Source organism: Rhinolophus hipposideros (genome assembly GCF_964194185.1).
Source record: "Rhinolophus hipposideros genome assembly, chromosome: 8".
Taxonomy (NCBI): Eukaryota; Metazoa; Chordata; class Mammalia; order Chiroptera; family Rhinolophidae; genus Rhinolophus; species Rhinolophus hipposideros.
The window spans coordinates 54,971,492-54,996,427 of NC_138054.1; the positions used below are offsets into that span (position 1 = coordinate 54,971,492).

Here is a 24,936-nt window from a genome sequence, read left to right on the forward strand (position 1 = left end):
TCTGAATCATTAGAACGCATCAGAGGGAAAGGTAATCCAGAAAGAGAGGACAACTCATACCTAGACTGTAGGTTAAAATAAGCTTCGTGTGACAGTGTCTTAAAGGAGCAAGGATGGTAACAACAAAGGAAGGAAGGGAGCGAGGGCAGTTTATTCAATTTCCTGCACTACATCACGAGCTTGGCAATGACAGGGACCATACTGATTTTGTTCACCTGGTACATGGTACAAATTCAGTAAACACGGTTAAATAAATGAATGCATGAAGAAACAACATTATGGGAGAAGGGGTGGAGGGGTGTCAGGGCAGAGGTGGAGATACCCATACAAGATTCAGAAGGATGAGTTGAATCTGTCAGGTTGGCAAGACAGGGAAGAGCACTGGATGCTGACAGCACAGCATGCAAAAGGAGGCAGGGAACATACGTGAACAGAGCAGTGTCACTGAAGTGCTTGACCTGCCCCAAGTAAATTATCACCTCTATGACTGGGCCAGACTGGTGAAGGCACTGTCCTCTTTGCCATATCTTGATACAAAGACAAGAAGTAAGATCTCCAAAGAAGGGATGAAGGAGGGAAAAAAATATTAAATCCAGAAAGTCGAGCCCAAATCTATCCTGATTCCTGCAGAAGGCAGACAGCTGTCAGCCGCAGCCCTTGAGAAAGGTCTAGGATCCCATTGATGTCTAACATCACCTCCCCAACATCCGAGACTTCACTTGATTTTTGATGCACGGTTTCATGCTGTCTTTGGGGTAGAAACATTTCATCTAAAGAACACATTAGAGCAAACAGCCTTGTGTATCCTCTGGGAATTACCCTGAGAGGATCTAAGGCAAACCCAAGGACAAAAGATTCCCCCAGAGCAAACCAGCCAGTGTGTTCACTTAAATGTTTCCACACCAAGCTGAGCGATTTGAGGACATGAATGTATATACCACACGGGGTGTTTCTTAGAAATAAGCACTTAATCGGATACAAATATAGATTAAAGACACACAGAGAGAAAAAGACAGTGACAAAGAGGAAAGACAAATGGGTTGAGAGAGAGAGAGGCAGAAAGAGGCACCTAGTAAGAATGGAAGTGAGAGAAGGGATGAGGAAGAGACAAAGAGAAAACTAGACAAACATCAAACAGGAACAGAGGATGTGCATGATTCTACTCGTCAAAGGGAAAGAAGGTAAATGTTTTTGTTCTTCGTAGGTTAATATGTAAATGGCATTCTGATTTATTAGCGGTCTCCAGCAGATGAGGTGATGATTAGCACATTTCCATATTTATAGAAAAGCAACACTGACTTTCCAGATTTATAGAAAATCAGCTCTTCACAAATAGCAAATTGTGCTATTATCGACATATGGTTTTCTATAAACAGAGCTGAGGTAATTATCCCTGGGACAATTTGTTGGTGGGCTCCTTTTGAATATTAACCACATCGGAAGCCTGTTTCTGCCTCACATATTTTAAAGAGGAGGGACTAAGAGATACCCTAGGCAGTTAATTAGTAATTCAATACCAAAGATGAGAGCCGAAATAGAAGGCTCTACCATGACCACATGATGAAAAGACCGTGGGTCCAGGGCTCTGATGCCAGCTTCCTGCAGACCTGGGCGAAGTAATTAACCAACCTCCAAGTATTGTCAAGAAAATTAAATAAGAATATACAGAAAGGCACCTGGAACCTAGGAGGTACTCAACAAGTATTAGCTCTTTTGCCTTCCTCACATTTTTTAATGATTCTAAGAAGACACACTTGAGTTAAGTTTTTCAAATTCTTTTTTTTACATTGATCCTTACTAAACTATTTACTTTGTATCACGACCTATACACATATACATGTCTATATTTAACAGGAAAAAGTGTCTTGAAGCAATAACTCACCTTTGCTGCCTGCAAACCACTCTGATATTTTCTATTCTATCCTGTGTTGTTGATGTTCAAAACTGTCGTTTGTGATCCATCCATTGATTTAAAGCCCTACTACTGGTTCCACGCTGCAGTTTGAAGAGTACTATGCTACAAGAAGGTAGGGACCATATTTAGATTTGCTCACCATTGTATCCCTAGCACAAACACATAATAGATATTCAATAGACATGTGAATTATGAATGAATAAATACATGGATATATAGCTGAATTAATGAATGACTCTAGCCAAGAATCTAAAGGAATGCCCCTTTCAAATTCCAAGTCTTCTTTGGCACACTCACTACAAACTAACCCCTGTGTTGAATGTTAAAGAGACAAAAGAGTATCAGACAGGGTCCTTGCTGATAAAGATCTTGCCATGTAGATGAGGAAAAAATTAACATTTGGAAAATCGCTCTTTTAAAGGCTAAACAGTGTAGAATTTACATAAATGTGTTGAAGAGAAGAACTGGCCAGCCTGGGCTGGGGCAGTCAGGAAAACTTCTTAAACCTGGGAATTTGAAATGTGGATAGATCTCTCACCCGTCTACTCATTCGTTGCTTAGGTTGGTAGTTCTCAGAGTGTAGTGAGTATCAGAATCACCTACAGGGTTTGTCATAACAGACTGCTGGGCCCACTCCCAGAGTTTCTGGTTTGAGATGTAGATTTGAGATGGGAGCCTGAGCATTTGCATTTCTAACAGGTTTGCAGGTGTTGCAGATGCTGCCAGTTGGAGTCCACACATTGAGAACCACCATTCTAGCAGTTGGGAGTGAGAACACAAAGACTGTTGATGTCATGCTAAGAAGTTTAGACTGTATTCTTCACCATTCAGGGTATTAGGCAAGAAAGTGACATCATCAGGTCGTTGAAGTAGAAAGATCTTTCTGGTGAAAGTTGTGGAGAATGGATTCAAAGGGGTGAGCCTTCCCCTAGAGATAATTTGGAGCTGACGCAGTAATAAGTGAAAGATGAGAACCCAGCCTACCACTGTAGGAGTGGCTGTTGAGAAGAGAGGATGGAGGAGAGCTGTTCACGAGAGAGAACTGAAGGGTCTTAGAGATCTCCAGGGTTGAAGAGGAAGGAGGACTCTGGGATGGCTCCAGTTTTCTGGCATCACCAACTGATTGGCCAGTTCCATTAGCCAAGAATCTACATTTAAAATGTGTTTTAACGTTTTAAATACCAAAATCGCAGATTCTCTATTATTAAAGAGGTAACCATTGTGAAATAGAAAACACGTAGTTTGAGGGAGCCAGACAAAGGTGAGTGAAAATCCTGTTAGCGTAGTGCTTATTAGCAACTCATTTCACTCTCTGGACCTCAATTCCCTATAAATAATACTAATGATACCGTATGGTTGTCATGAGGACAAAATGAGATTATGCATGGCTCATAGTCAGTGCTCAGAAAACTGAAAACCGTGTTCTGGTACAGGGACTGACCACTGTGTGCATAAAGCTTCTTACTTACTCAGTGATTGCATTTTTTCTGTGTCAAGCACCAGGATGTACTCATAAATGCCACCCATTGATCCAGACGTTATGTAATGGGTGCCATAGTCATTGATGAACTTGGCGTACATGCCGTAATTGTACTGCTCCGGAAGCTCCATTAATGACTGCAGTATTCCTTCATCCAGCATAATGTTGTCCCTCCTCATCCTAAAATGAGCCGTCTGCACCTTTGTGAAAATTCTCATGAAGTGATATTTCTGCCAACAACCACCACCACCATGGAATGAGGGAAAAGAACAAAGAGAGTATACATTTTACCATATGAGATAATGCAAAAGGTCCGCATTTAGTAGCTGTAGGAAATGTACATATTTACACATAAATATATAAGTATAAATACAAACAACAGAGTATTAGTCTATTTTTCAAGCATTAGACACCACTGTGTGCCTGGCGTCTTCGCACACGACTTCATCTCTGTTCCCACTGCCCTGTCCAGGTCAAGTTCTCATCAGTGCTCACCTGGGTTGGCTAGTACAGTGTGCTTCTCTGTGCTTGTCACCTCTATTCTTCCCCCAGTCCATTCTCACCTCCACATCTCGCCCTGCTCTAATTAAAGCATTGCATGAATGCAACCTCCTACACAAGTACTAGGTATTCATTAAAAATTATGCTTAGGATTCTTTTTGATGACATGGTGAAATGCCAATGTTATTTATTTATGTAATTTATTGAACAAATATCTAAAAGTGCCTACACTTATCATGCACTCTACTAGGTGCAGTGGACATAACCTTGAATGAGATAGGCCCCTGCCCTCATGGAGCTTACATTCTTGTGGTAATCTTGTACTTTAAATAATAAAGAAAAGCAGGATCCTGTCATAATACTTTTAAAAAAAAAATGGACCAGGGTAAGGTTGAATTGGTTTAAGAGGAGGAGGGTCATGTATGGGCATTACTTCCCGGTAATATAAATCTTGATCCAACGGGACAGTGAAATTCTGAATGGGTCACCTGCTTTTAGAAAAGTCCAGATTAATATGTGATAGCCAGATAATGGAACAATACTTTCAAATCAATAGCTAATTTGTAGCAAAGCTCCAGGATGTGATTTATATTTGTTAAGTAAGTTCATTTTTATAACTGTATTTTCATCATCCAAAATACCTTTTTGAGTACCAGCGAAATCCACAGTTGCAATGTCAATGTTATTGACATTTTTTTTTTGGTAAAATCTAATGAATTCAATAGATTGGATATCTCTGGCTCCTGGGCACTTCTCCATCCTCATTGCTTCCTATTTTTCCTTCCTACCCTGTACTTCAGCTGGCTGAAGTACTTTCAATCCTAAATTTTTGAGGCACTCTCTGATAGCCAGGCCTTTGTACATGCTGTTTCCCAGGCCTAGAATACGCTTCTGTTAATTTCTGCTTCCCTTCATCTGGAGAACTTGTACTAGTCTCTAGTTGCTCTCAGTTTAGGTAGATGTTCTTTCCTCAAGGAAGCAATGTCTGACCCTTCAGGATAATAGACAGGTAATAGTGAATGTTTGATAAATAAATGAAAAACTGGTTCAGCATGCCAGCCCTCTGACCAATTTGAAAAAGTAAGGCTTGCATTAGAATTCTTCCAAGTCTAGTTTAGAGGGCCTGGCTGTTTCTCTTTAAGACATTACCTTTCTAAGTATTTCCCTATATGCTCCAGGTCACCATGAAAAAAGGATGGGGTGAAGTGATAAGGGTTCTAGTCTCATAGTTCAATTTTATTCCCTTTGTGATGATTAGGTGTGCAAAAGCATAATAAGAAAAACAAACGTGATTACCCCTGATCAGACATTTCCAATTACACAAGCAAATGAAGGTTCAATTACTACTGTACTTTTTAATGCAATTAAAGTAATATGTTTTCAGTATAGATTATGGAATACCATGCGACACGGGCATTGTGTTTTAATACCTTGTCGTTATACTTGCTTAACTCTTTCAAGATCGAAGAGGCATACGATCCAGATACACCCACATCCACTGTTACAGGGCTGCCTGCAGGGCCTACACCCACGGTCACCCCACCTGACACAGACAGGTCATTTTTCAGTTTAGAAAGAAGTTCGTTTGCATCATAATACAACTCTGAGGAGAGACTAGTATCTGCCCGGGCCTGAAAAGAAACAAACGGATATTAGCTTTGTGCACTTCGAGTTACATTCCACTTCATACTTAATATTTAAATCTTCGCTTTGTAAAATATCTAAAGTTTCACATTATTATAAATGAGTCTCTTAAAAGGCTAATCCAGTCATCGGATTGATAGTCACTAAGATACAGAAAATAGAGCAATGTTAGTTAGCGTCTTGTGGTACGGCTGAAATGTATAAACACACACACAGATGATTCTGAGAAAAATGCTATATTGTTCTGAGCATGGATTTCTTTCCAATTGGCTTATTTTTCCTGTAGAGAAGGTTGCTTGGCTCTGCACTAGACAGATCCAGAAAGCCACATCCGGGTGTGCACCAGGGAGGACAGGAGCAAAGGAAGCCCTGCAGACGACGGTAATTCTAAGCAAAGGGATGCTTTAGTGCTGCCCACCAATGTTTGGTTACTGCATTCCAGGCACATGCTAGCGTTGCATTTCTCTGTCATCTTGAACTGAGCCATGGTTGTGTGTCTAACTTGAGCCAAGGAAGCAAGTGTTAAGAGCCCATGAGTGGGTCACTGTACAATCACGAGGACATGTGTTGAGATAGAATGCCCATTAGTTTGGGTACAGAGTGTCTGTAATACAGGGAACATCCTTTCCACCTTAGGAGGGGCAAGTAGCACAAGTGGGGCACCGCTGCTTCAAAGAACTGAGATTTCAGAATCCTTTGTTGCCACAGCATAGCCTTGTCTGTCTTGCCTGACACACAGGCCCTAGGTCATCCTTAAGGTTAGGAAAATGGCACTGTCCTTGTCTTCCATCTTGGGTTATTATAGGCCTGATGACAGCAATGGAAGTGGGGTGGACGGAGCCAACTCCTTAAAAAGAGACTTCATAAGCCTGGCCTTATCCTCTGTCAATATTTTTCTCTTCAGAAATTTAGAGGAGGGGGATGTGACTAGATAATTATTTAGAGTCCTGGGATCTTACCATCTCTCTGTATGGTTAGTGTATAGATATAATGTGTATAATCCATCCTCCCTTCTAAATGACATAAAGTCAGGCTTAGCTCTGGGTTTAACCTGTTTCTGCCACCTACTGCAGTACAGCTTTGGGCCTGACACTTTATCCCTCTAAGTCTCTGGGGATTTTTTAACATCTAAAATGGGACAATGGTAACATCTATCCCATTGTGTTGTGACGAGGGCTAAATGGGAGAATTTGTATAGAAGATTTGACACCTGCAGTAAGCATCCAAGGACGTTTTCTGTGTGGGTGTCTCACCCGGAAGGTGAGGGTTGAAGAAACGAATGGTCAGGAACAGGCTCTGGAGCTGATCATGAGCTATGTGCTACTCACGTGACAAGGAGACCACTGAATTTTAGAGGTGGAGAGAATCTTAGGGGTCATCAGCAGTTTGCAAGACCTTGCAACAGCAGAACCCTTTCTTCAAACAACATCAATGCAGAAAACCAAGGTGTGAAAGTGATCAGTGGAGAGCTACTCTTGGCAAAGCCAGGGCATAGGTCTCAGAACCCTGTCTACAGTCGTCCCTCATCCCTCTGTATCTGTGGGGGCTGGTTCCAGGATACCCCACAGTTACCAAAATCCACAACTGCTCAAGTCCCTTGCATAATGGCATAGGATTTGCATATAACCTATTCACATTCTCCCGTATATTTTAAATCATCTGTAGATTATTTATAATGCCTAATACAATGTAAATGGCATGTAAATAGTCATTATACTGTATTGCTTAAGAAATAATGACAAGGCTAAAAAAGTCTGTACATATTCCGCACAGATGCAACCATCATAGGCCGAACTACATAGCACACATCAGCAACAACATTTATTTTTTAAAATATTTTTGATCTGTGTTTGGTTGAATACATAGATGTGGAATCTGTAGATACAGAGAGCTGACTGTTCTTATAGTTTAACAGATCCGCAACTTGGAAACAGGTCTTCTCACTAGCAGCCCAGAGAATAGGGCCCCAAATCTATTTTATTGATTTTGCAATGGAGCCAAGATCTAGCAGATGAGTCACATTTACTTTATGCCTCTCTCTGGCCCTGCCCTTGCCTCTCAGTGCCCTTCAGCACTGAGCATGTGTGCGGCAGCCACCAGCACGCTCTACAGGAGATACAGTCTTCTGAAGCAAGGCATCAATCTCTCCCAACAGCACTCTCTCTCCTGCCCCCACCCTATGGGGACCTGTGATCGCCCCTGTTGAGACTTACTTCAAAGTGGTACGACAGGATGTTGTAAGGCTTCCGGAAGTACTTCTCATCCTCTCCATAGTAGAGACGCTCACAGGCGGGGTCATAACGTAGTTCCCTCCATTCCCCGTTGTATACTGTCTCACACTGGCCCCCGTAATACTTTGCATCGTACACACTCTGAGTTTCTTTCTGGGTCAGGATGTTATACCTAAATTGAAAAGGCAGGCAGCTTCTGGGAGAGAGCACTGGAAAGGCAAAGACAGCATAAAATATCCTCTGCAGGATGCTCTACCTAGAAGCCTGAGCCGTGGTTTCTCAAACTGTGTTCTGTGGAGCTCTAGGGTTCCTTGAAGTGCCTGTAAGGCCACTTTGGGTAACAGTGGGAGACTGAGTGAACTAAGCTGGGCCTTCAGGTTCTCTTTAACCAGAGCAGCCAGACATGTCCATTCAGCTTCTAGAACAGTGCTCCCAGGTTGGAGGCACCCCTAAATATTTGTTGAGTAAGTGAGAGAAAAATATGCACAATTATCAGGAGTCCTAGCACAGGAAGCAGACAATTTGGACCCATCTAGCTGCTGCATCTTGCTGTGTGACCTTGGGCAAATCATTTAGTCTGTGCCTCAGTTTAGTCATTTGTAAAAAGCAGTGAATACCACTGCCTTCAGAGAGTTAAACAGGAGTTAACACGTAAAGGAATCATAATAGTATTTAGCATATATTTATGTACTAAATAAATGTTGTTGCTGTTAGTATTATTTCAGAAAAGGGCTCTGCTGCTAAAACATAGGGTTGTAATATTAGGTGTAAGTCATAGTGCTAAGCTGAGAATCTAATCCTCAGAAAGGCCCTCGTCTTCCAGACGGTGTGGAATGTCAGAGGGGATACTGTTTGAAAGTCAGGGAGACTGCTGTTTAATTGCCAACTCTGTCGTTTACTAGCTGTGTGACTTTGGACACATTCTAGAAGGCTTCTGAAACTTCTTTTTCTCATTTGAAGAGCGGACATCATAAAACTACATCTCATGGCTTTTGTGAAGTCCAAATAAGAGTAGTAAAGAAAAACAGAAGTAAAGTTAATAGTACATATTAGGCACTTAACAATTATACTTCCTTTCCCCTAGCCCAATACCCTTCCAGAAATATTTTCATATATTTCTCTCTCTGGAGTATTTCAAATCTATCTGCCCAAGTTCTGTATTTTAGGCTATGGATGGTTTAACCATATTTAGGTAAAAATAATGTGAAACAGGTGAAATACCACATTAATTTTCTAAAAAAAGAGAAAGTTCACTAAACAAAAACATGTAGAGTTGGCTAAGAGTTCCAAGGATTAGAACAATCAAAGCTTCTTTTGTTATAGATAATAAAATAATTGCTTGTCTCTGCCTCTCAAACTCCTAGTCAGCATTTAGGTCCCTCTCAAATGATTCCTCCTCTATATGGCCTTGATTCTCCTGGACAGACAGTTGTCCCTCCTCTGTGGTCCCATGGCATTCAGTGATTACCTTGTCACGTTTCTTTGTGGCCTCTGTGGGAAGACACAAAGGCAGTAGGATGAGCAGGGTAAAAACTGAATAACACCTGCTTCAAAGGAATAAGTGGACAATTATAGAGCACCTGGCATACAGTAGAAATTAATGTCAGTTAACTTCCTTCTTCTTCTTCCTTTCTCCATCTCTTTCTTCGTATTAGTGGAAGTGATGTATATTAGCTGTGATGAATTGAATTGAATGCACACTCTACCAGACATTTAGCATACATTAGCTTTCAACCTCACGACAATTTTACAAATGCAGAAACTGAAGTGCAGAAAAATTAAGTAACTTGCCTATAATCACAGCTGGATTTTTTCCTAGGTTTTTTTGACACGAATATGGATTCTTTCCTTTTACACCACCCCGCAGTTTCTATTTTCCCCCTATTGAACGTGTGTCTTCCTGTAGCTTATAAATACAAGCTCTCTAACGAGTCAAACTAAAACTCAAAAGAATAATAAGCCCTAAGATTGTACTAGAGCTTCTAAGCCTATGTAAAGCCTACACATATTTGGAATATCTGGTTGCAAAAGCCCCAGTAAAAAGGAAAAGATGTAGTTGAGAAATTCCACATTTTGAAAATCTGTGCAGAAATATTCACACACATATACAAAAATATGTGTACAAAAATGTTCATTGTTGTATTTGTTTATAAGCAAAAAAGGGGGGAATGATCTAATTATCTTTCAATAGGAAATAGTTATATACTTATTATCATAATAATAAATGATCATATAGTTATACTACAGAAGAGTCAGCACATAGTAGAAGGGCCAGATAGTAAATATTTTAGACTGTAAGTCTCTGTTGCAACTACTTAACTTTGCCATTGTAGGGCAAAAGCTGTGTTTCCATAAGACTTTTTTTTTTTTTTTTTTTTACACAAAAATAGACAGCAAGTTGAATTTGGCCTTCAGGCCATAGTTTGCTGACCTCTGTTGTAGAACATTATGTTGCTTAGAAAGAGACAATAGAAAATATGGGAGGAAGTCTCCAAAATATATCACTAAAATAAAAAAAGCAAGTAACAGCCACTGTGTGGTATGATCATATTTATGTGAACTGAGAATCTAATCCTCAGAAAAGCCTATCTGTCTGTAATGCACAACATGTATTATAGACATATTTCCAAACAACGTATATTGTCAATGCATTCTTACATGATCTGGAAGTACCTACGCCAAACTGTTAATGAGTGTCAGCTCTAGGGAGGACAATGAGAGAGGGTGATGGGGTGGGGTACAGGCCGGGGAGGGTGAAGGAAGACTTTCAGTTTATACCTCAAACACGTATGACTTCTATAGTAATAAATAAAGATGAAAAACTAGGAAATGCTTAAATTACAAAAAAAAAGATATCAGGCTTCTTAGATCTTGAGATGAATAGAAGAGCCATCAAATTGTCAGCAGTTCGGAGTGGAGGAGAAGCCATTCTATTGGTTTCAGTGTCTAGTGTGGGCAAACAAAGTATACTTGAAAGGCTCCTGATTGAATCACATGAGAGCAGGTTGTGATCTTTTTGCCATTAAGAAGGTAATTATTTTTTAAGCCAATACCCCAATATTTTATGCTTCTCTTATGTTCACCCCACAGTCACTTTCAAAATCTACAATAATCACCTTTTATTGGTATAAGGATGCTGAATCGCATCCCCCTGACATTCATATGTTGAAATCCTGACCCCTAAAACCTCAGTATTTTGGTGATAGGATCTTTACAGAGGTAATTAAGTTAAAATGAGGTCATTAGCAAGGGCCCTAAGCCAATCTGAGTGGTGTCCTTCTAAAAATAGACAAGTTGGGGGCTGGCCCGGTGGCTCAGGCGATTAGAGCTCCATGCTCCTAACTCCGAAGGCTGCTGGTTCGATACCCACGTGGGCCAGTGGGCTTTCAACCACAAGGTTGCCGGTTCAGCTCCTTGAGTCCTGCAAGGGATGGTGGGCAGCGCCCCCTGGAACTAAGATTGAACACGGCACCTTGAGCTGAGCTGCCACTGAGCTGCCACTGAGCACCTGATGGTTCAGTTGGTTGGAGCGCGTCCTCTCAACCACAAAGTTGCCGGTTCGACGCCCGCAAAGAATGGTGGGCCGTGCCCCCTGCAACTAGAAATGGCAACTGAACCTGGAGCTGAGCTGCACCCTCCACATCTAAGACTGAAAGGAAAACAACTTGAGGCTGAACGGCACCCTCCACAACTAAGATGGAAAGGACAACACCTTGACTTGGAAAAAAAAAAGGCCTGGAAGTACACACTGTTCCCCAATAAAGTCCTGTTCCCTTTCCCGAATAAAATCTTAAAAAAAAAAAAAACCTTTAAAAATAGACAAGTTTGACCCAGACACATTCAGTGGGAAGACCATGTGAAGGCACAGAGAGAAGATGGCCATCTACAAGCCAAGGAGAGAGGCCTCAAAGCAGCCAACATAGCTGATAACTGAGCTCAGATTTTTAGTCTCCAGAACTATGAGAAAATAAATTTCTATTGCTTAAACCACTCAGTTTGTGGCACTTCATTATGACAGCCCGAGAAGACTAATACTTTTGGTGTGAAAGAAAACAGAATTTGATCAATTTTTCCTAAGTGTGCACCGACATGGACTTACAGGATTCTATCCCATCTGGTAGGTGGGCTGTGATTAAGCCCTCATGAATGACAGCTGCATTTCACCTGACCCTGACTGGGCTGCAACATGGCCAGGTCACTGTGCGATGATGACTACATCTCCCTGTTTCCTCATCTGTAAAGATCTAATTGATCATATTGATTTGTACTCCACGGGAGGCGATTATAGGAAGCGCTCTGACATCAGGGCTCAGCTGATGAAAAAGATGAGTCAAAAGCAGTCTCTACCTTCAAAGACTTTATAGTCAAGTTAAGAGACAAGACTCAAGGCAAAAACAAAGTACCAGGGAACTAACAATACTGAGTGTCACTATGAGCGTGGCCCTGTGCTGGGTGCTAGAGGAGAAGAGATGATAAAGAGTTCTCAACTGGGGCAGAAGGACATTGCAACCAGATGTCCTAGTCCTGTTGGATAAGTGCTGGAAGGATGGGACACACAAGGGACTCTGGGAATAACGTGTATGTAACTTCAAGAAGAGGGGAGTGTATGTCAAGAGGAGAATGTGGAGGAGGTGATAGTGTCTTAGTCAGCTCGGGCTGTCGTAACAAAACACCACAGAATGGGTGAATCAAAGAATAGATATTTATTTTCTCACAGTTCTGGAGGTTAGATGTCCAGATCCAGGTGCCATCCAGGTTGGTTGCTGGTGGGCCTCTTCCTGGGTTGCAGAAGGCTGTGTCTTCACAGGCCTCTTCTCTGCATGTGGTGCAAGAGATTTCTGGGATCTCTTCCACTTCTTACTAGGACTGGAGTCTTGGATTAGGGTCCCACCCGATGACCTCATTTAGCTTTAATTACCTCTTTAAAGGCCGTGTCTCCAAATACAATCCCACGGAGGTTAGGGCTTCAACATATGAGTTTTAGGGGGTCAAAATTCAGTTCATGACACTAGGTAAGAAGTTAGGGTAGGAACATGGGGAAGGACATTTCAGAAAGAAGGAATTAAGTCTCAGAACAAACCAGTGTGATGCGTACAAGGAACTGAAATTGACCATAGCAAGTAGGATGAAGAAAGTTAGAATCAAGGCTGATTGAATCCCAACAGATAAAGAAACTGTTGCCTGGGAGGTGTGAGTAAGCACTAGTAAAGTGGAGAGGCAAGCCCCTTTCCATGTTACCCCAAATCCACTTTCTTTGCACTGTATTATACTGTTAGCCCTGGTTATACCAGCAAGTACAGTCTCAGGCCGAATGTGAACAGGGCTATCGGGAAGTGCACTTGGCTCAGAGAAACGCTGTCTTCTGGGGAATCAGGGAAGCCTCCACAGAAGATGTGGCTTCTTAAATGGGCCTTGGAAATGGAATGGAGGTGAGAGGAGTGATCAGTAGAAGGGGAAAGGATGAAAGGAGAGCAGGACTCTCAGAGACACAGAGGAGAAAACGTAAGTTCTGTCACAAAGCCAGGACTGGGCAAGACCCTGTTATGGGCTGAATGTTTGTGACCCCACAAGTTTCATGTGTTAAAATCCTACCCCCTAATGTGATAATATTAGAAGGTAGGGATCCTCGGGAGGTGTTTAGATCATGAGGGGGGAACCCTCATGAATGGTATCAGTGCTGTCATAAAGGAAACCCCACAGAGCACCCTAGCCCCTTCTACTGTGAAAGGGTACAAGGAGACCTGAAAGGCAGCTGTCACCTGACTATTGAACTTCCAACCCCCAGACTTGTGAGAAATACATTTCTGTTGTGTATAAGCCACCGAGTGTGCAGTATTTTCTTATAGCAGCCTGATCTAAGACGCCACCTTAGGGGGACAGTGACAGCTGCCTCGTAGGAAGCCCTCCAGAAGAACCCTCCAAAAAGACCCTCTTCTGTCCCCAAAACGAATATTCATGATTGAAGAGAAATCATTGCCTGCCCAAAAATGCCCAGCAGGCAGTGACTCACCCAGCGGCTGCCCTCTCTGATCCTGGAATTGGGTCATACTGGCTGCAGTCATCTGCCATGGCCCTGACATCTTCACAGTCGTCCTCATCAGAGCCATCAAGACAGTCGTTGTCTCCATTGCACAAGAGGTGGCGTTTCAGGCAACGACCTGAGAGAGGAGTGGCTGTGGCTGCTTCTAGAGCCTCCCGGACTCCCTCTCCCTTAGGACCCGCGTGCATAGTCACCATGTCTGATCCACCTTTGATATGGCCCCTCAGTCCTCTCCATCCTGTTTCATCCTCTTTTCATCCTCATTGCCTCTGTCCTCTTTCTAGCCTTGCTGTTTCCCACCTACAGCCCCCGAACTCCAACTCTGCCCCAGGTTCCCCTCCAAAACCTAACCTCTGCATTGCAGTCTCAGTGATCTTTCTAAAATGCCAGTCTTGTCCTGCCATCACCCTGCTTTTTATCCTCCAGTGGCTTCCCATTCCTCTTCTTCTAAATGCTACAGTATGGCCCCCAGTGACATACCAGGCCCGTTCCCTTCTTCTCTTCCCAAAGCTCAAACCCACAATTTTTCTGGACTGATTGCTAGTCCCTAAATCCCCAGGCTTTTACATATTCTTTTTCCTAGAAACTTTTTTCTTTTCTAAATCTCAGCTCAAGTATCATTTTGAAGCCTGCTGTGACTCCCCGAAGCAGAGTTAGGCACCCCTTGCGAACGAGTCCCATGGGACCATGTACTAATTAATGCCCATTACACTGGCTGTCACACGATATTGTCATCGACTCCTTCTGAGTCTCTCCCCCAAAGAGACTAGAAGTACCTTGAGGTCAGGCATGTTACGTTTTCATCTCTATATCACCAGCAGGTAGCATACTGCCAGGCACGTAGTATGTGCCGAATCAATATTCAATGAAAGGATGAATGAGTGGATTATATCTTTTCTAAATGAATCAACATTGTTCTAAAAAAACTTGCATCAGAGTTACTTGGGCTGTTGGCTTGGCTTAAAATGCAGATTCCTGGGCCCCATCCCAAACCTCCAGATGACGACTTCCAGGGGAAAAGCTCAGGAGTGTGCCTTTTAACAAGCTCCCCAGGGAAGTGTTTTGCATGCTACATTTGACAAGCACAGCTGTTATTCCGCTGGAATGCTACTCACCTGTCTCCTTACACTGGAAATCCTGTCCACACTGTGCTTGCCTTGCACAAGCTGAGGGACTGTGACAACTGACTTCATCCCAGATGTCACCACTGCAGATGGTTCCCCCAAACTTGTTTGGCTGCAGGAGACTCCGGTATCGGTACTAAAGCAGATTTTGAACCAGACACATTCATTGTGTATCAATCAATCAAGATTTTGTGCAGGCAGGTCTCAGCTCCACCTGAGGAATAACTGTGTAATGATTGAGAGCTGCCTAAAAGGCTGCCTTTTGACGGGATGAGTGTGATGTCAAACCGGGGTGGCCCAGTCACCAGCTGCAATATTGAATACTATTGAATAAGGCCTGCAAGCTTAAAGGAAAGGCTTGAACTGGTATTTTTAAGGGCTTCCTACTTGCTAGAAAGAACCCTCTTCCCCCCTTCCTCCACCAGTTAGTTCCTATTCATCCTTCAAGATTTGTGGTTTACCTTCTCTGAAAGCCTTTCCTAATTAAGCAACATATTCTATAGTTCTCTGCACATCCCTCTCTTCCTAGAACTTGTCATCTAAGCTTGTGATGGACTGTCTGCTCATTTGTATACCTTTGTCATTAGTCTAGGAACAATTTGCACACGGGGCCAGGGGTGGTGAAGGAAGGACCATGTTTCGTTTGGGTTCCTACCCTTGACCCGTGATCTATGGTCAGGTACACGGCAGGCACTTTTAGAAAACATTTGCTGCTTGTCTTTTGCAGCATGTCTTCTGGACTGGCATCCTCTCTTTCCTTGGGACATGTTTCAGATGGTTAAATGGGGATGAGCTCACTCCCTCCATCACAGGGCTGTATGGGTGTAAACCGTGCTGGGCAACCAGAGCACCAGGACTGCCAAGTTGCAATGATTGGTTCAGGGATTGGTTCGTGGCTCCGCCTTAGGGCAGAGTTCTCTCTGAGGATTTTCTTTCAGAACTATTGGGAAAGACAGTTTCTTTGTACTAAAGTTGCTGGCAACTGTGGGCATGAAGTGGTCATCTTGCCTAATATGTAGAAAGAACTCGTCCAAGAGATGGGGAGACAAAGAGAGCTCTGAAGACATCATCTAAGGTCTGGGGTCTAACTTTGACAGCAGATGAACCAATACTTGTTGAATAACAGAAAGAATAAAATGCATACCATTCTCGGAGCTCTGTGGTCTCATGATACTGTAGAAAGAGGAAGCTAAACACTAGGCTATCCAGAGATATTTAATTCCCATCCCTGCTTTGAAGAATCTAAAAGTCTAGTTGAGGAGATAAAATATATACCAACACAAAACATGCTATATGGAGAGCTCCAAACAAAATGTCCAATAAAGCAATTGTATGTTTTCTATACAATAAAGTGTAGTCCCAGATTTTCTGCTTCTTCTGACCTTGGATCAGCCTTCAGGCTCTTCCTTCAAGAATGTTAGAAAATATGCACGGCAAGAGGTATGAGTTCCTGACCTGAATCTATTCTTACATGCTGTGTAAAGTATCAGTGTTTGGTACTCAGTGCCTCAGTTTCCAAATCTGTAGAATGTGGTGGTTGACCTAGCTGACCTCACTAAATACAATTATTAAATATTGTTTCACTTGTGTCCTACATTTGAAAAGAGCATGAGCATGAGAATTAGACTGACACGGGTTCAGATCCCAGGTTCACTTACCAACTGTCCACAAGCAAGTTACTTGCCTTTTCTGAGCTTCTGTTCTCTAATATGTAAAATGGATGTAAAGGGTTTTATGAGAACTGAGAGAATGTATGAGGAAGCCCTTGGCCCTGGGCCTGGCATACCATTGGTGCTCAGTAAACAGAAGTGGTTTCACACCATTATTAATGTAGTCTCTTCCAGATGATTCAGTGGGTGAGAGGGGCAGTGCAGCCGCCCCCTCTCTGGCCTACTTAACTACTCATTAGCTTAGAGGCTTAGGTAGCAAAAAGGTAAAGATCAAACCTGTCGATTTGCCTTCCCTGCCTTTCAGTTAATAGCAACGGTAAGCGATTAGTAAACTCTGGGAGAGGAGGTTCTAATTAATAATCAGTTTGGGAATATGAGGATATTTTAATTTTCTACCCACAACTTACCCCCAAAATATGGTAAATAAAGGAGTGCACGGCATATCAAAATGAAGCCAATTCTCTTTCTTACGTCTCTACAAAGTTCATCAGAGTTTTGAGACGTGCCTTTACCAACGCAATGATAATGGTGATGGTAGCTGTCATTTACTGAGAGCTGATTCATCCAAACATTTCACGTTCTTCATCTCTTTTAATCCTTAGGAGTTTGGGAGTTTATGTACTATTATGAATCCTGTTTTAAACTGGGTTGGAATTCCAGTTCTTCTACTTACAACATACTATGTGTCACTGGGTAAATTATGTAACAGCTCTGACCCTCAGTATTCTCATCTATAAAACGAGAGCTATCTGAGAGTATTGGGAAGGTTAGTGTTAACACATGTAAAGAAATTAGCACTTTGCCTGGTTGTTGGCATGTACTCAACAATCAGAGTTACCAATATCATCATCATTCTTGCAGCCAGCTCTTAGGTAACTCCAGAAGGACTTATGACGGAGTAGGAATTGGACCAGGTGATCTCCAATATCCTTATTACTCTCCATATAGTTCAGGGAGAGGGCGTAGAGTGAAGTGGTCAGGCACACAGGCATTTTGGAATCACACTGACCAAGTTTGAAATCTAGGCTCTGCCACTTTCTTAATGGGTGACCCAAGCAAAGGGAATGATGATATCTGTCACTTACAGTTGGCTGTGAAAGTCAAATAAGACAATTTATTTAAAGCATTAGCACAGTGCCTGATATGTAGAAATCATTTAATAAATGGTGACTGTCGATGCCATTATCGTCCTTCCTGTGGTTCCAACACTTGGAATGATGGTGCCAACATGAGGTTTGTTCCCAACGGTTCCCTATTTTCAAGGTTGTAATCAAATAATGAAGACACTGTGTTGCAGAAAGGTTAGTGCAGACATTCCCTTAGGGACTTCTCCGTGCTACCACTTGCGGTTGGTATCATTAAGACGTAATTTTCTTTTTAAGCTGGTAGATAATGTTTCTTTCCAAAAATGCACATCTTTGTGTGATTTTGAGAGGAAGAAACATGTTAACAAAAGGAAACTAGAGTGTCTTTTACTTAAATGACAGGATTTAATTATTTCAAGTATTACTTTAAAGACACATATATCCTTTTGAGTCATTAAGGAAGTTATTCAATTCTGATTTAAACTGTGAGTCACTCACCTCTGCTATCTGCTATCAACACTCTAACACATACAACGAATGTAGTTGCGGATAGAAATAGGCTGAATAATGGCCATGCAAAGAAATCGAGTCCTAAGCCTTGAAAGTTGTAAATGTTACCTTATTTGGAAAAAGGATCTTTGCAGACATTATTAAGGCTTTTGAGATCAGATTCCTCTGGATTAGCAGGGTAGGCCATTAATGTCATTACAGCGTCCTTCTAAGAGGAAGGCAGAGGGAGATGTCACACAGACACCGAGGAGACATGTAGAGGAGGAAGAGGCAATGTGGGCACAGAGGCAGAGATTGGAGTGACGCAGCCACACGGTAAGGTTTGTCGACAGCCACCGTGTGGCCCTGGGCGTTGGAAGAGGCAAAGAACAGATTCTTCTCTAGAGCCTCCAGAGGGAAAGTGGCCCTGCCAATGCCTTAATTTCAGACATCTGACCTCCAGAACTGTGAAAGAATAAATTTCTGTTGTTTTAAGCCACTCAGTTTGTGGCAATTTGTTACAGCAGACTCAGAAAATTGATGCAAGATGCCAAAGCACAATGATCATTTGAGGGCCAGATTTAGAACAGGGGCAGTCCAGGATTCTTTGGCGTATCTCAGAGATAGGAGAGGCAGAATAATGAATTTCAGGCTTTGAAGGTGAAGAAACTAGGTACAACTTGTGTTTCCACCACTCTGTGGTTTTGAACAGCTCCTCAAACATTCACAGGTCACTTGCACATCTAACTGAAGAATGAGTCTGGAGTTAGAAGGACCACCAGCCAACTCTGCAAAAGCTCAGGTGAGAGAAGAGCAAGGCTTGATTCAAAGCATTGGAGAGGAGGGCACAGATAGTAATTATAAAAACAGCTAACATCTGCCGGATGTCATGAAAAGCGCTTTGTGTGCATTACTCATTTAAGGCTCACAATAACTCTATGATGTAAGCACTGTTACTATTCCCATTTATAGATAAGGAATCGAACACACAGAGAGGATAAAAATAATATGCTCAAAGTAACAGCAAATAGGAGGCAAAGCCAGAATCTAAACCGCAGAATCAGAGCTTAAACATTTAAACTTGACGGTAAGGTGCCAATAGGCAAGGTTCAGGCAGTGTTGTACAGCTACGGGAGGTGGGAGCCTGGGTCCATCCCACCCGGGGTACGTCCAGTGTGTCGTCTCTACAGAGTTTAAAACTAATACAACAGAATAGAAGTTAGTCTGCTTTTTCTTATCACCATGAGCCAGTGATTCTGAACAAAGTCAGAAATGTAAGATTCCTCCCTGCCAGAGCGGTCCTGAGGAATGCTGCCAACCTCCCACTTCCTTTGGTGTACCACTGAGCTTAGCCGCCATTTTGGCTCACTCAAAACCACTTAGATGTGCAAGATAGACAGACAGACATTTGTTCATTAGGTGTGTCCGCCTTTTTAATCCATGAATATGGAATCCTCAGGAAATCCCTCTATGGCATGCTCTCATTTATCTCAGCTTACTATAAGTCATGGGCAGCTAAGCATTTTGTGACTAAGTCATTAACCCCTCCAGATGACCTTCATTAGAAGACAAGAGATGGCCAGGACCCAGAGAGGCCATCAGGGATCAGTGTGCCCCTCCCTGTCCAAATGGCCATAACACACACCTCCTTTACAGTCTTACCCCATAACGCCGTACAACAAAATCAGGGGAGGCAGAAAAATGTCCTCCATCCATGTGTCCATGGCTTCTAGGTACCTATTTCTAGATCCAGTTTCTCCCCGGACATCCAGATTGTTAGACCTGGCTGCTTATCTCCATTTCAATGCTGAGTTTACGATTCAAATATTAAATTCCCCCAAACGGGTCGTAAATGTCTTACCTTTCTGTCCTGGCATGGAAAGCAATCTGTCCACTCGGACCAGTGGCTCAGCTGGCAGGTAAGGGCTTTGGAGGTGAAACTCTCAGCAGCCCGACTCATTCTCCTAAAGAGAAGACAGACTCCCGTTTCAAATTTAAAATTTTTCATTACGATGATTTTTATTTTTGCTATTAAAAATTCAGAAAGGTCTTTTCATATGAAGGCCTCTTAATATGAAAACAGATGCTGAATTTTTCCCAGGTTTATTGAGGTGTGACTGACAAAAAATTATACATATTTAAAGGATACAATGTAATGGTTTGATATACATTGTGAAATGTTTACCATAATCAAGCTAATTAACATATCCATTACTTCACGTGGTTACCCTTTTTGAGGGAGTGAGAACACTTAGTAAATTTCAAGTAAACGAAGCAGTATTATTAACTATTGTCACCTCACTGTACATCACATCTCCAGAACTTACTCGTCACATAACCAAAAATTTGTACCCCGACCTCTCCCCATGTTCCCCACTTCTCAGCCCCGTGCTTTAAATACTCTCTGGTTCTATGACTTCAACTTTTGTAGATTCCACGTATGAGAGAGATCATGCAGTATTCTTTTCTCTATCTGGCTTATTTCACTTTGCATAATATCCTCCAGTTTCGTCCGTGTTGTCTCAATTGGCAGGATTTCCTTCTCTTTGTCATGGCTGAACGTAAGCTGAATTTTCTAATATGTAAACTTTGCCCATTGATTTGGGCATCTGGATACCTGTAGCAGCAGAACTCAAAGTAATATCACAAGACATTCCCTTAGCCTTCAAGTTATCCGGAGGTGGGAGTGGAGATAGAGTAGGGGGGTGCACAATTATTCTTACTTGGAAGGCTCGGCTGTAGGGATACTTTCGCCACTTGAATGGTTTTGCCTTCCTTCTTAAGAATTACATCTGCTGTTTTTAAAACAAACAATATATGGCCTAGTGCCCTTTCTTTTTTCCCAATTTCTTTTATTGTGGTAAAAGACAGATAATATAAAATGTAGTGCCTTAACTATTTTTAAGTGTATGGGTCCGTGGCATTAAAGTACATTCACATTGTTGTGCAACCATCACTAACATCCATCTCCAGGACTCTTTCCCTGCATCACTTATGATACACAAAATGTAAGTAAAGAAAACAGCTGTGCACATACATGTTTCTTCCAGTTAATCACGGTTTTAGGAAACAAAGAATGAAAATGTATTGTGTTCCTACTGTATGCAGGTATGATGCTAGAGGATTGATATAAAAATTTCTCTTTTAATCCTATATGAATATTACGTTGGTCAAATTATTCTAGTTTTAGAGAAACACTGACTGAGGAGGGCTAACATTTTTTGAAAAGCCACAGTAACAGAAAGCCCAGTGGTTAAGAACAGAGTCTGCAGTGAGAAGCTTGCGTTTGAATCTTAGCCATGTGCTGACTTTGAAAATTTAAGCAAAGTACTTAACATCTCTGGGCTACAGTATTTCCCATCTGTAAAACTATGTTAAAAATAACATTACCTAGCATTATTGAAAGCACGTTAAAATGCTTATGCAGTATTTATGAAAGGTTGGCTTTTATTAATACACTCTAGGGCATTACATGGATGATCTCATTTAATCTCTATAATGATCCTAGGAGGTAAATGCTACCAGCCCAATTTTATATATAAGAAAGTTAAAATTCCTTAAAGCTTAGTAACCCCTGAAGCCTTAGCTCAAGGGTGACAGAGGCAGAATTTGAACTAGTTGGTTTGATGACAAAGCCTATTTCCTGTTCCTCATCATGCTTGCCTGGCTCCAAACCTGAGCCTCTTCCCACAGCATCGCTGCTACTGCTGCAGTTTCAAAGCCTGGACAGCCCACTGGGCAAAGTAGGAAAGTTATCTGTTACCACCAGAACTGCCACAACCCACGATAGCCAGGGAGCCTCTGCTGTGATGAAAGGCAAAATTATCTCCCTAGTGTGTGTGGGGTAAATGCTTTAAATTTCATGCTACTTACGTCATACGCTGCTATTCGCAATTAATGACATCTAAGCAGAAACCCTAGACGAGGAGCCATGAGATAGTCAGGAAAGTGATGGTCATCTTTAACACTGGTTCTCAAACTTGGGTCCCAGGACCTTTTTACACTCTCACACATTATTGAGGGCTTCAGAGAGGTTTAAGTGGACTAAGTCTATCAATATTCACAGAATTCAAAATAAAAACTGAGAAAAATTTAAAATACATACCTATTGAAAATTACAGTAACAAATCTATTCATGTTATCATTATAACATAATTTTTAGAAAAAATACCTTTCTAAGAATAATTATTAGTGGAAGGAGTATCATTGTTCTGTGTTTTAGAAAATATCTTTAATGTCTGGGTTAGTAGAAAGCAGTGACATTCTCATTTCTGCTTCTTCATTCAATCTGTTGCTTTGGTTGACCTCTATGCAGAAAATCCTGCCTCATACATTTATGTAGTTGAAAAAGTTATATAGTTGAATATTTTAATAGTCTTTTCAGTTAACTGTGGTCGTGTTTCTTCGATACTACACCAAAACTTGACAAATAGTCATTTCTTAAATATTAGTTCCAATGTGGAACCTGAAAGCATATCAGTGAATTTTTTGTACCTTGTGACATTAAATCTATTGGTACACTTTGAATGGATCTGATACCCATACATGATTTTTGTAACGTCAGGCATTAGAAATTTGGAAAATAATGTTTCACTGAATATACATGTCTTAAAAATATTAACACATTTTTATATAATATAAAAAGACAAATTTATTAAAATCCCCAATTAGCTCATCAAGGTCACGGTATTGGATGTTTTCCAAAATTTTAATTTTTGCTTTAAAGTTCTAATTGTGTCATTGGTAATAAATAACGTTATTTCATTTCCTTGTGAAGTGATAGGCTTTCTGTTCAATTTTGAGACAATGTCTCGGAAATATCTAAGCCTGAATATCTGTAGTGTGACAGTTACCCTGTTGAATAAAAATGATGTTCCCAGAAAAAAGTGGCTACTTTGACTTACAACTCAAATTATTGCTTTTTCTCAAGATAGTCATCATACATCAGTGCAGCAGATGTTCTCTATGCATTCTTCCCATTTTGACACAGAAGATTTAAATAACGTGTATTCAAAGATTGAGGTTTAATAAAATTAATAATTCTTACTGTTTCAGAAAGGACTTTCTTAAGTAAACTTAATTTCTTTCCTGCGAGTTTAGTGCCACTACCCTGATTTGTACCAAGGCCACAGTAGTTTTATCTGCCATTACTTTTGCACCATCAGTGCAAATATAAACACAGTGAATAGTGTAAATGTTTTAGTATCACTATGATATTGTTTTGAACTCACAGGACCCCCCCAAAAAAGAAAGATCTTAGGGACTCCCTGGGGCCTATAGATCACACTTTGAGAAACTCTGATCCATAAAATGGTGCTATTAAAAACACTACCCTTACTATCCCTTTAAATAGAACTTCTGTGCTCAGCTCTAAATATTCCTCTCTATCCCAGTTCCTTTCATTGCTCTGGAAGACCTCATCATCTCTATAAATGAGCCATCCAACACTCTGTCCTCTCAGTTGCTCCTTTTCCTCATTTCTGATGACCTTTTTCTTCATCCTACTATCTTCCATGTCACATCCCAGAACTTCACACTTTCTGAATCAGCTCATCCTCCAAATCACTACTTCATGAGTCCTCTGTGAATAGTTATTTGGGGCTCCACAACCTCTTCTCATCTTTCTTATATGCTCAAGGATTCCCTTCTGTTTGGATCTTATTGGGGTATTCATTCTCTTGACACCTAAGCTTTCTCTCTATCAATAAGACTCCCTCCTATTTTTCATTTCTCTTTATAAGTAGTTTTGATTCCATGATCCATAATTTAAAAATCTAAACTATATCCTAAATTTTTGGACCCCACTATTCCCTTGATGACACCTACCTATAAAACCCAATCCTGAAATAATCCAACTATCTACCTCTTTACCTAGTTAACTCATAAATATCTTTCAATTTCATTGTAAATTTCAGTTCCAGGGAAACATTACTCAATACTCAGACTGCTTCGATACCTTCCTTCATATTACATGATTTGGTTAAGCTCTGCACACCTTCTTCTCAACACTTAATTATCACACTTGTACTATGTGTATAATTTCTGTTTTCTCCAGCAAATTGTAATGTTTTTTATGAAAGCAGGTACTAGCTATACATTTGCTACTGAAGCCATCGTGCCAGACCCAAGGAAGCTGCTCAATAAATGTTTAGGAAAGGAAAAAATAAGGAAGGGAAGGAAAAAAGGAGAGAGGAAGGGAGGGAGGGCGGGAGGGAGGGAGGGAGGGAGGGAGGGAAGAGGAAGAAAGGAAGGAGAAAGAATGATACCAATTTATGGAAATAGCGTGACTTTGTTTCGAGATTTATTTGAACCTAATTTTCAATTAGAATCTAAATAATCCTGGTATCTAGATGTTAAAGTGGCTAAGGATTGGTCCATATGTCATTTTGCCAATAGCTTGTCCTAATAATAAAAGATTGAAGCATAGGAACATGAAGAAAGACAAGGGTTCTAATTATCAAAAGGTGGGAGAGAAGCTACAGGACAAAGGTTTTGGAGCAAAACAATGACTCCAGCATTAGTTCTGCGTCTCACTGTGGAATTGTCAAGGTAATGTCACTGCAAACCCACAGAGACTGCATTATTATGTCAAAATGGAAGGAAACAGTATTAATGGATGGAAGCAAAAGCTTACACAGAGCAGTGCGGTATTGTTGTAGTTTTAAAAGCTTTGTGACATGATGTCTAGACAGAAGCATACATAGTAATGCTATCACTGAAGCAAGAGTACAAAAAGTACACGAGGACCGTTCATTAA

General features: G+C 41.3%; 1 protein-coding gene across 2 annotated transcripts in view; it reads right to left on the reverse strand.

Moving 5' to 3' along the window:
* C8A (complement C8 alpha chain) overlaps positions 1 to 24,936 on the reverse strand; it is a gene marked incomplete at both ends in the record, with an annotated part of 62,964 nt that overhangs the window by 33,254 nt on the left and 4,774 nt on the right. For both annotated transcript variants that reach the window (XM_081056484.1, XM_081056483.1), the window contains 6 exons: positions 3,385 to 3,625; positions 5,327 to 5,527; positions 7,754 to 7,943; positions 13,782 to 13,929; positions 14,927 to 15,071; positions 20,041 to 20,143. In XM_081056484.1, the coding sequence (XP_080912610.1) occupies positions 3,385 to 3,625; positions 5,327 to 5,527; positions 7,754 to 7,943; positions 13,782 to 13,929; positions 14,927 to 15,071; positions 20,041 to 20,143 (1,028 nt within the window). The remainder of the gene's footprint in view (positions 1 to 3,384; positions 3,626 to 5,326; positions 5,528 to 7,753; positions 7,944 to 13,781; positions 13,930 to 14,926; positions 15,072 to 20,040; positions 20,144 to 24,936) is intronic.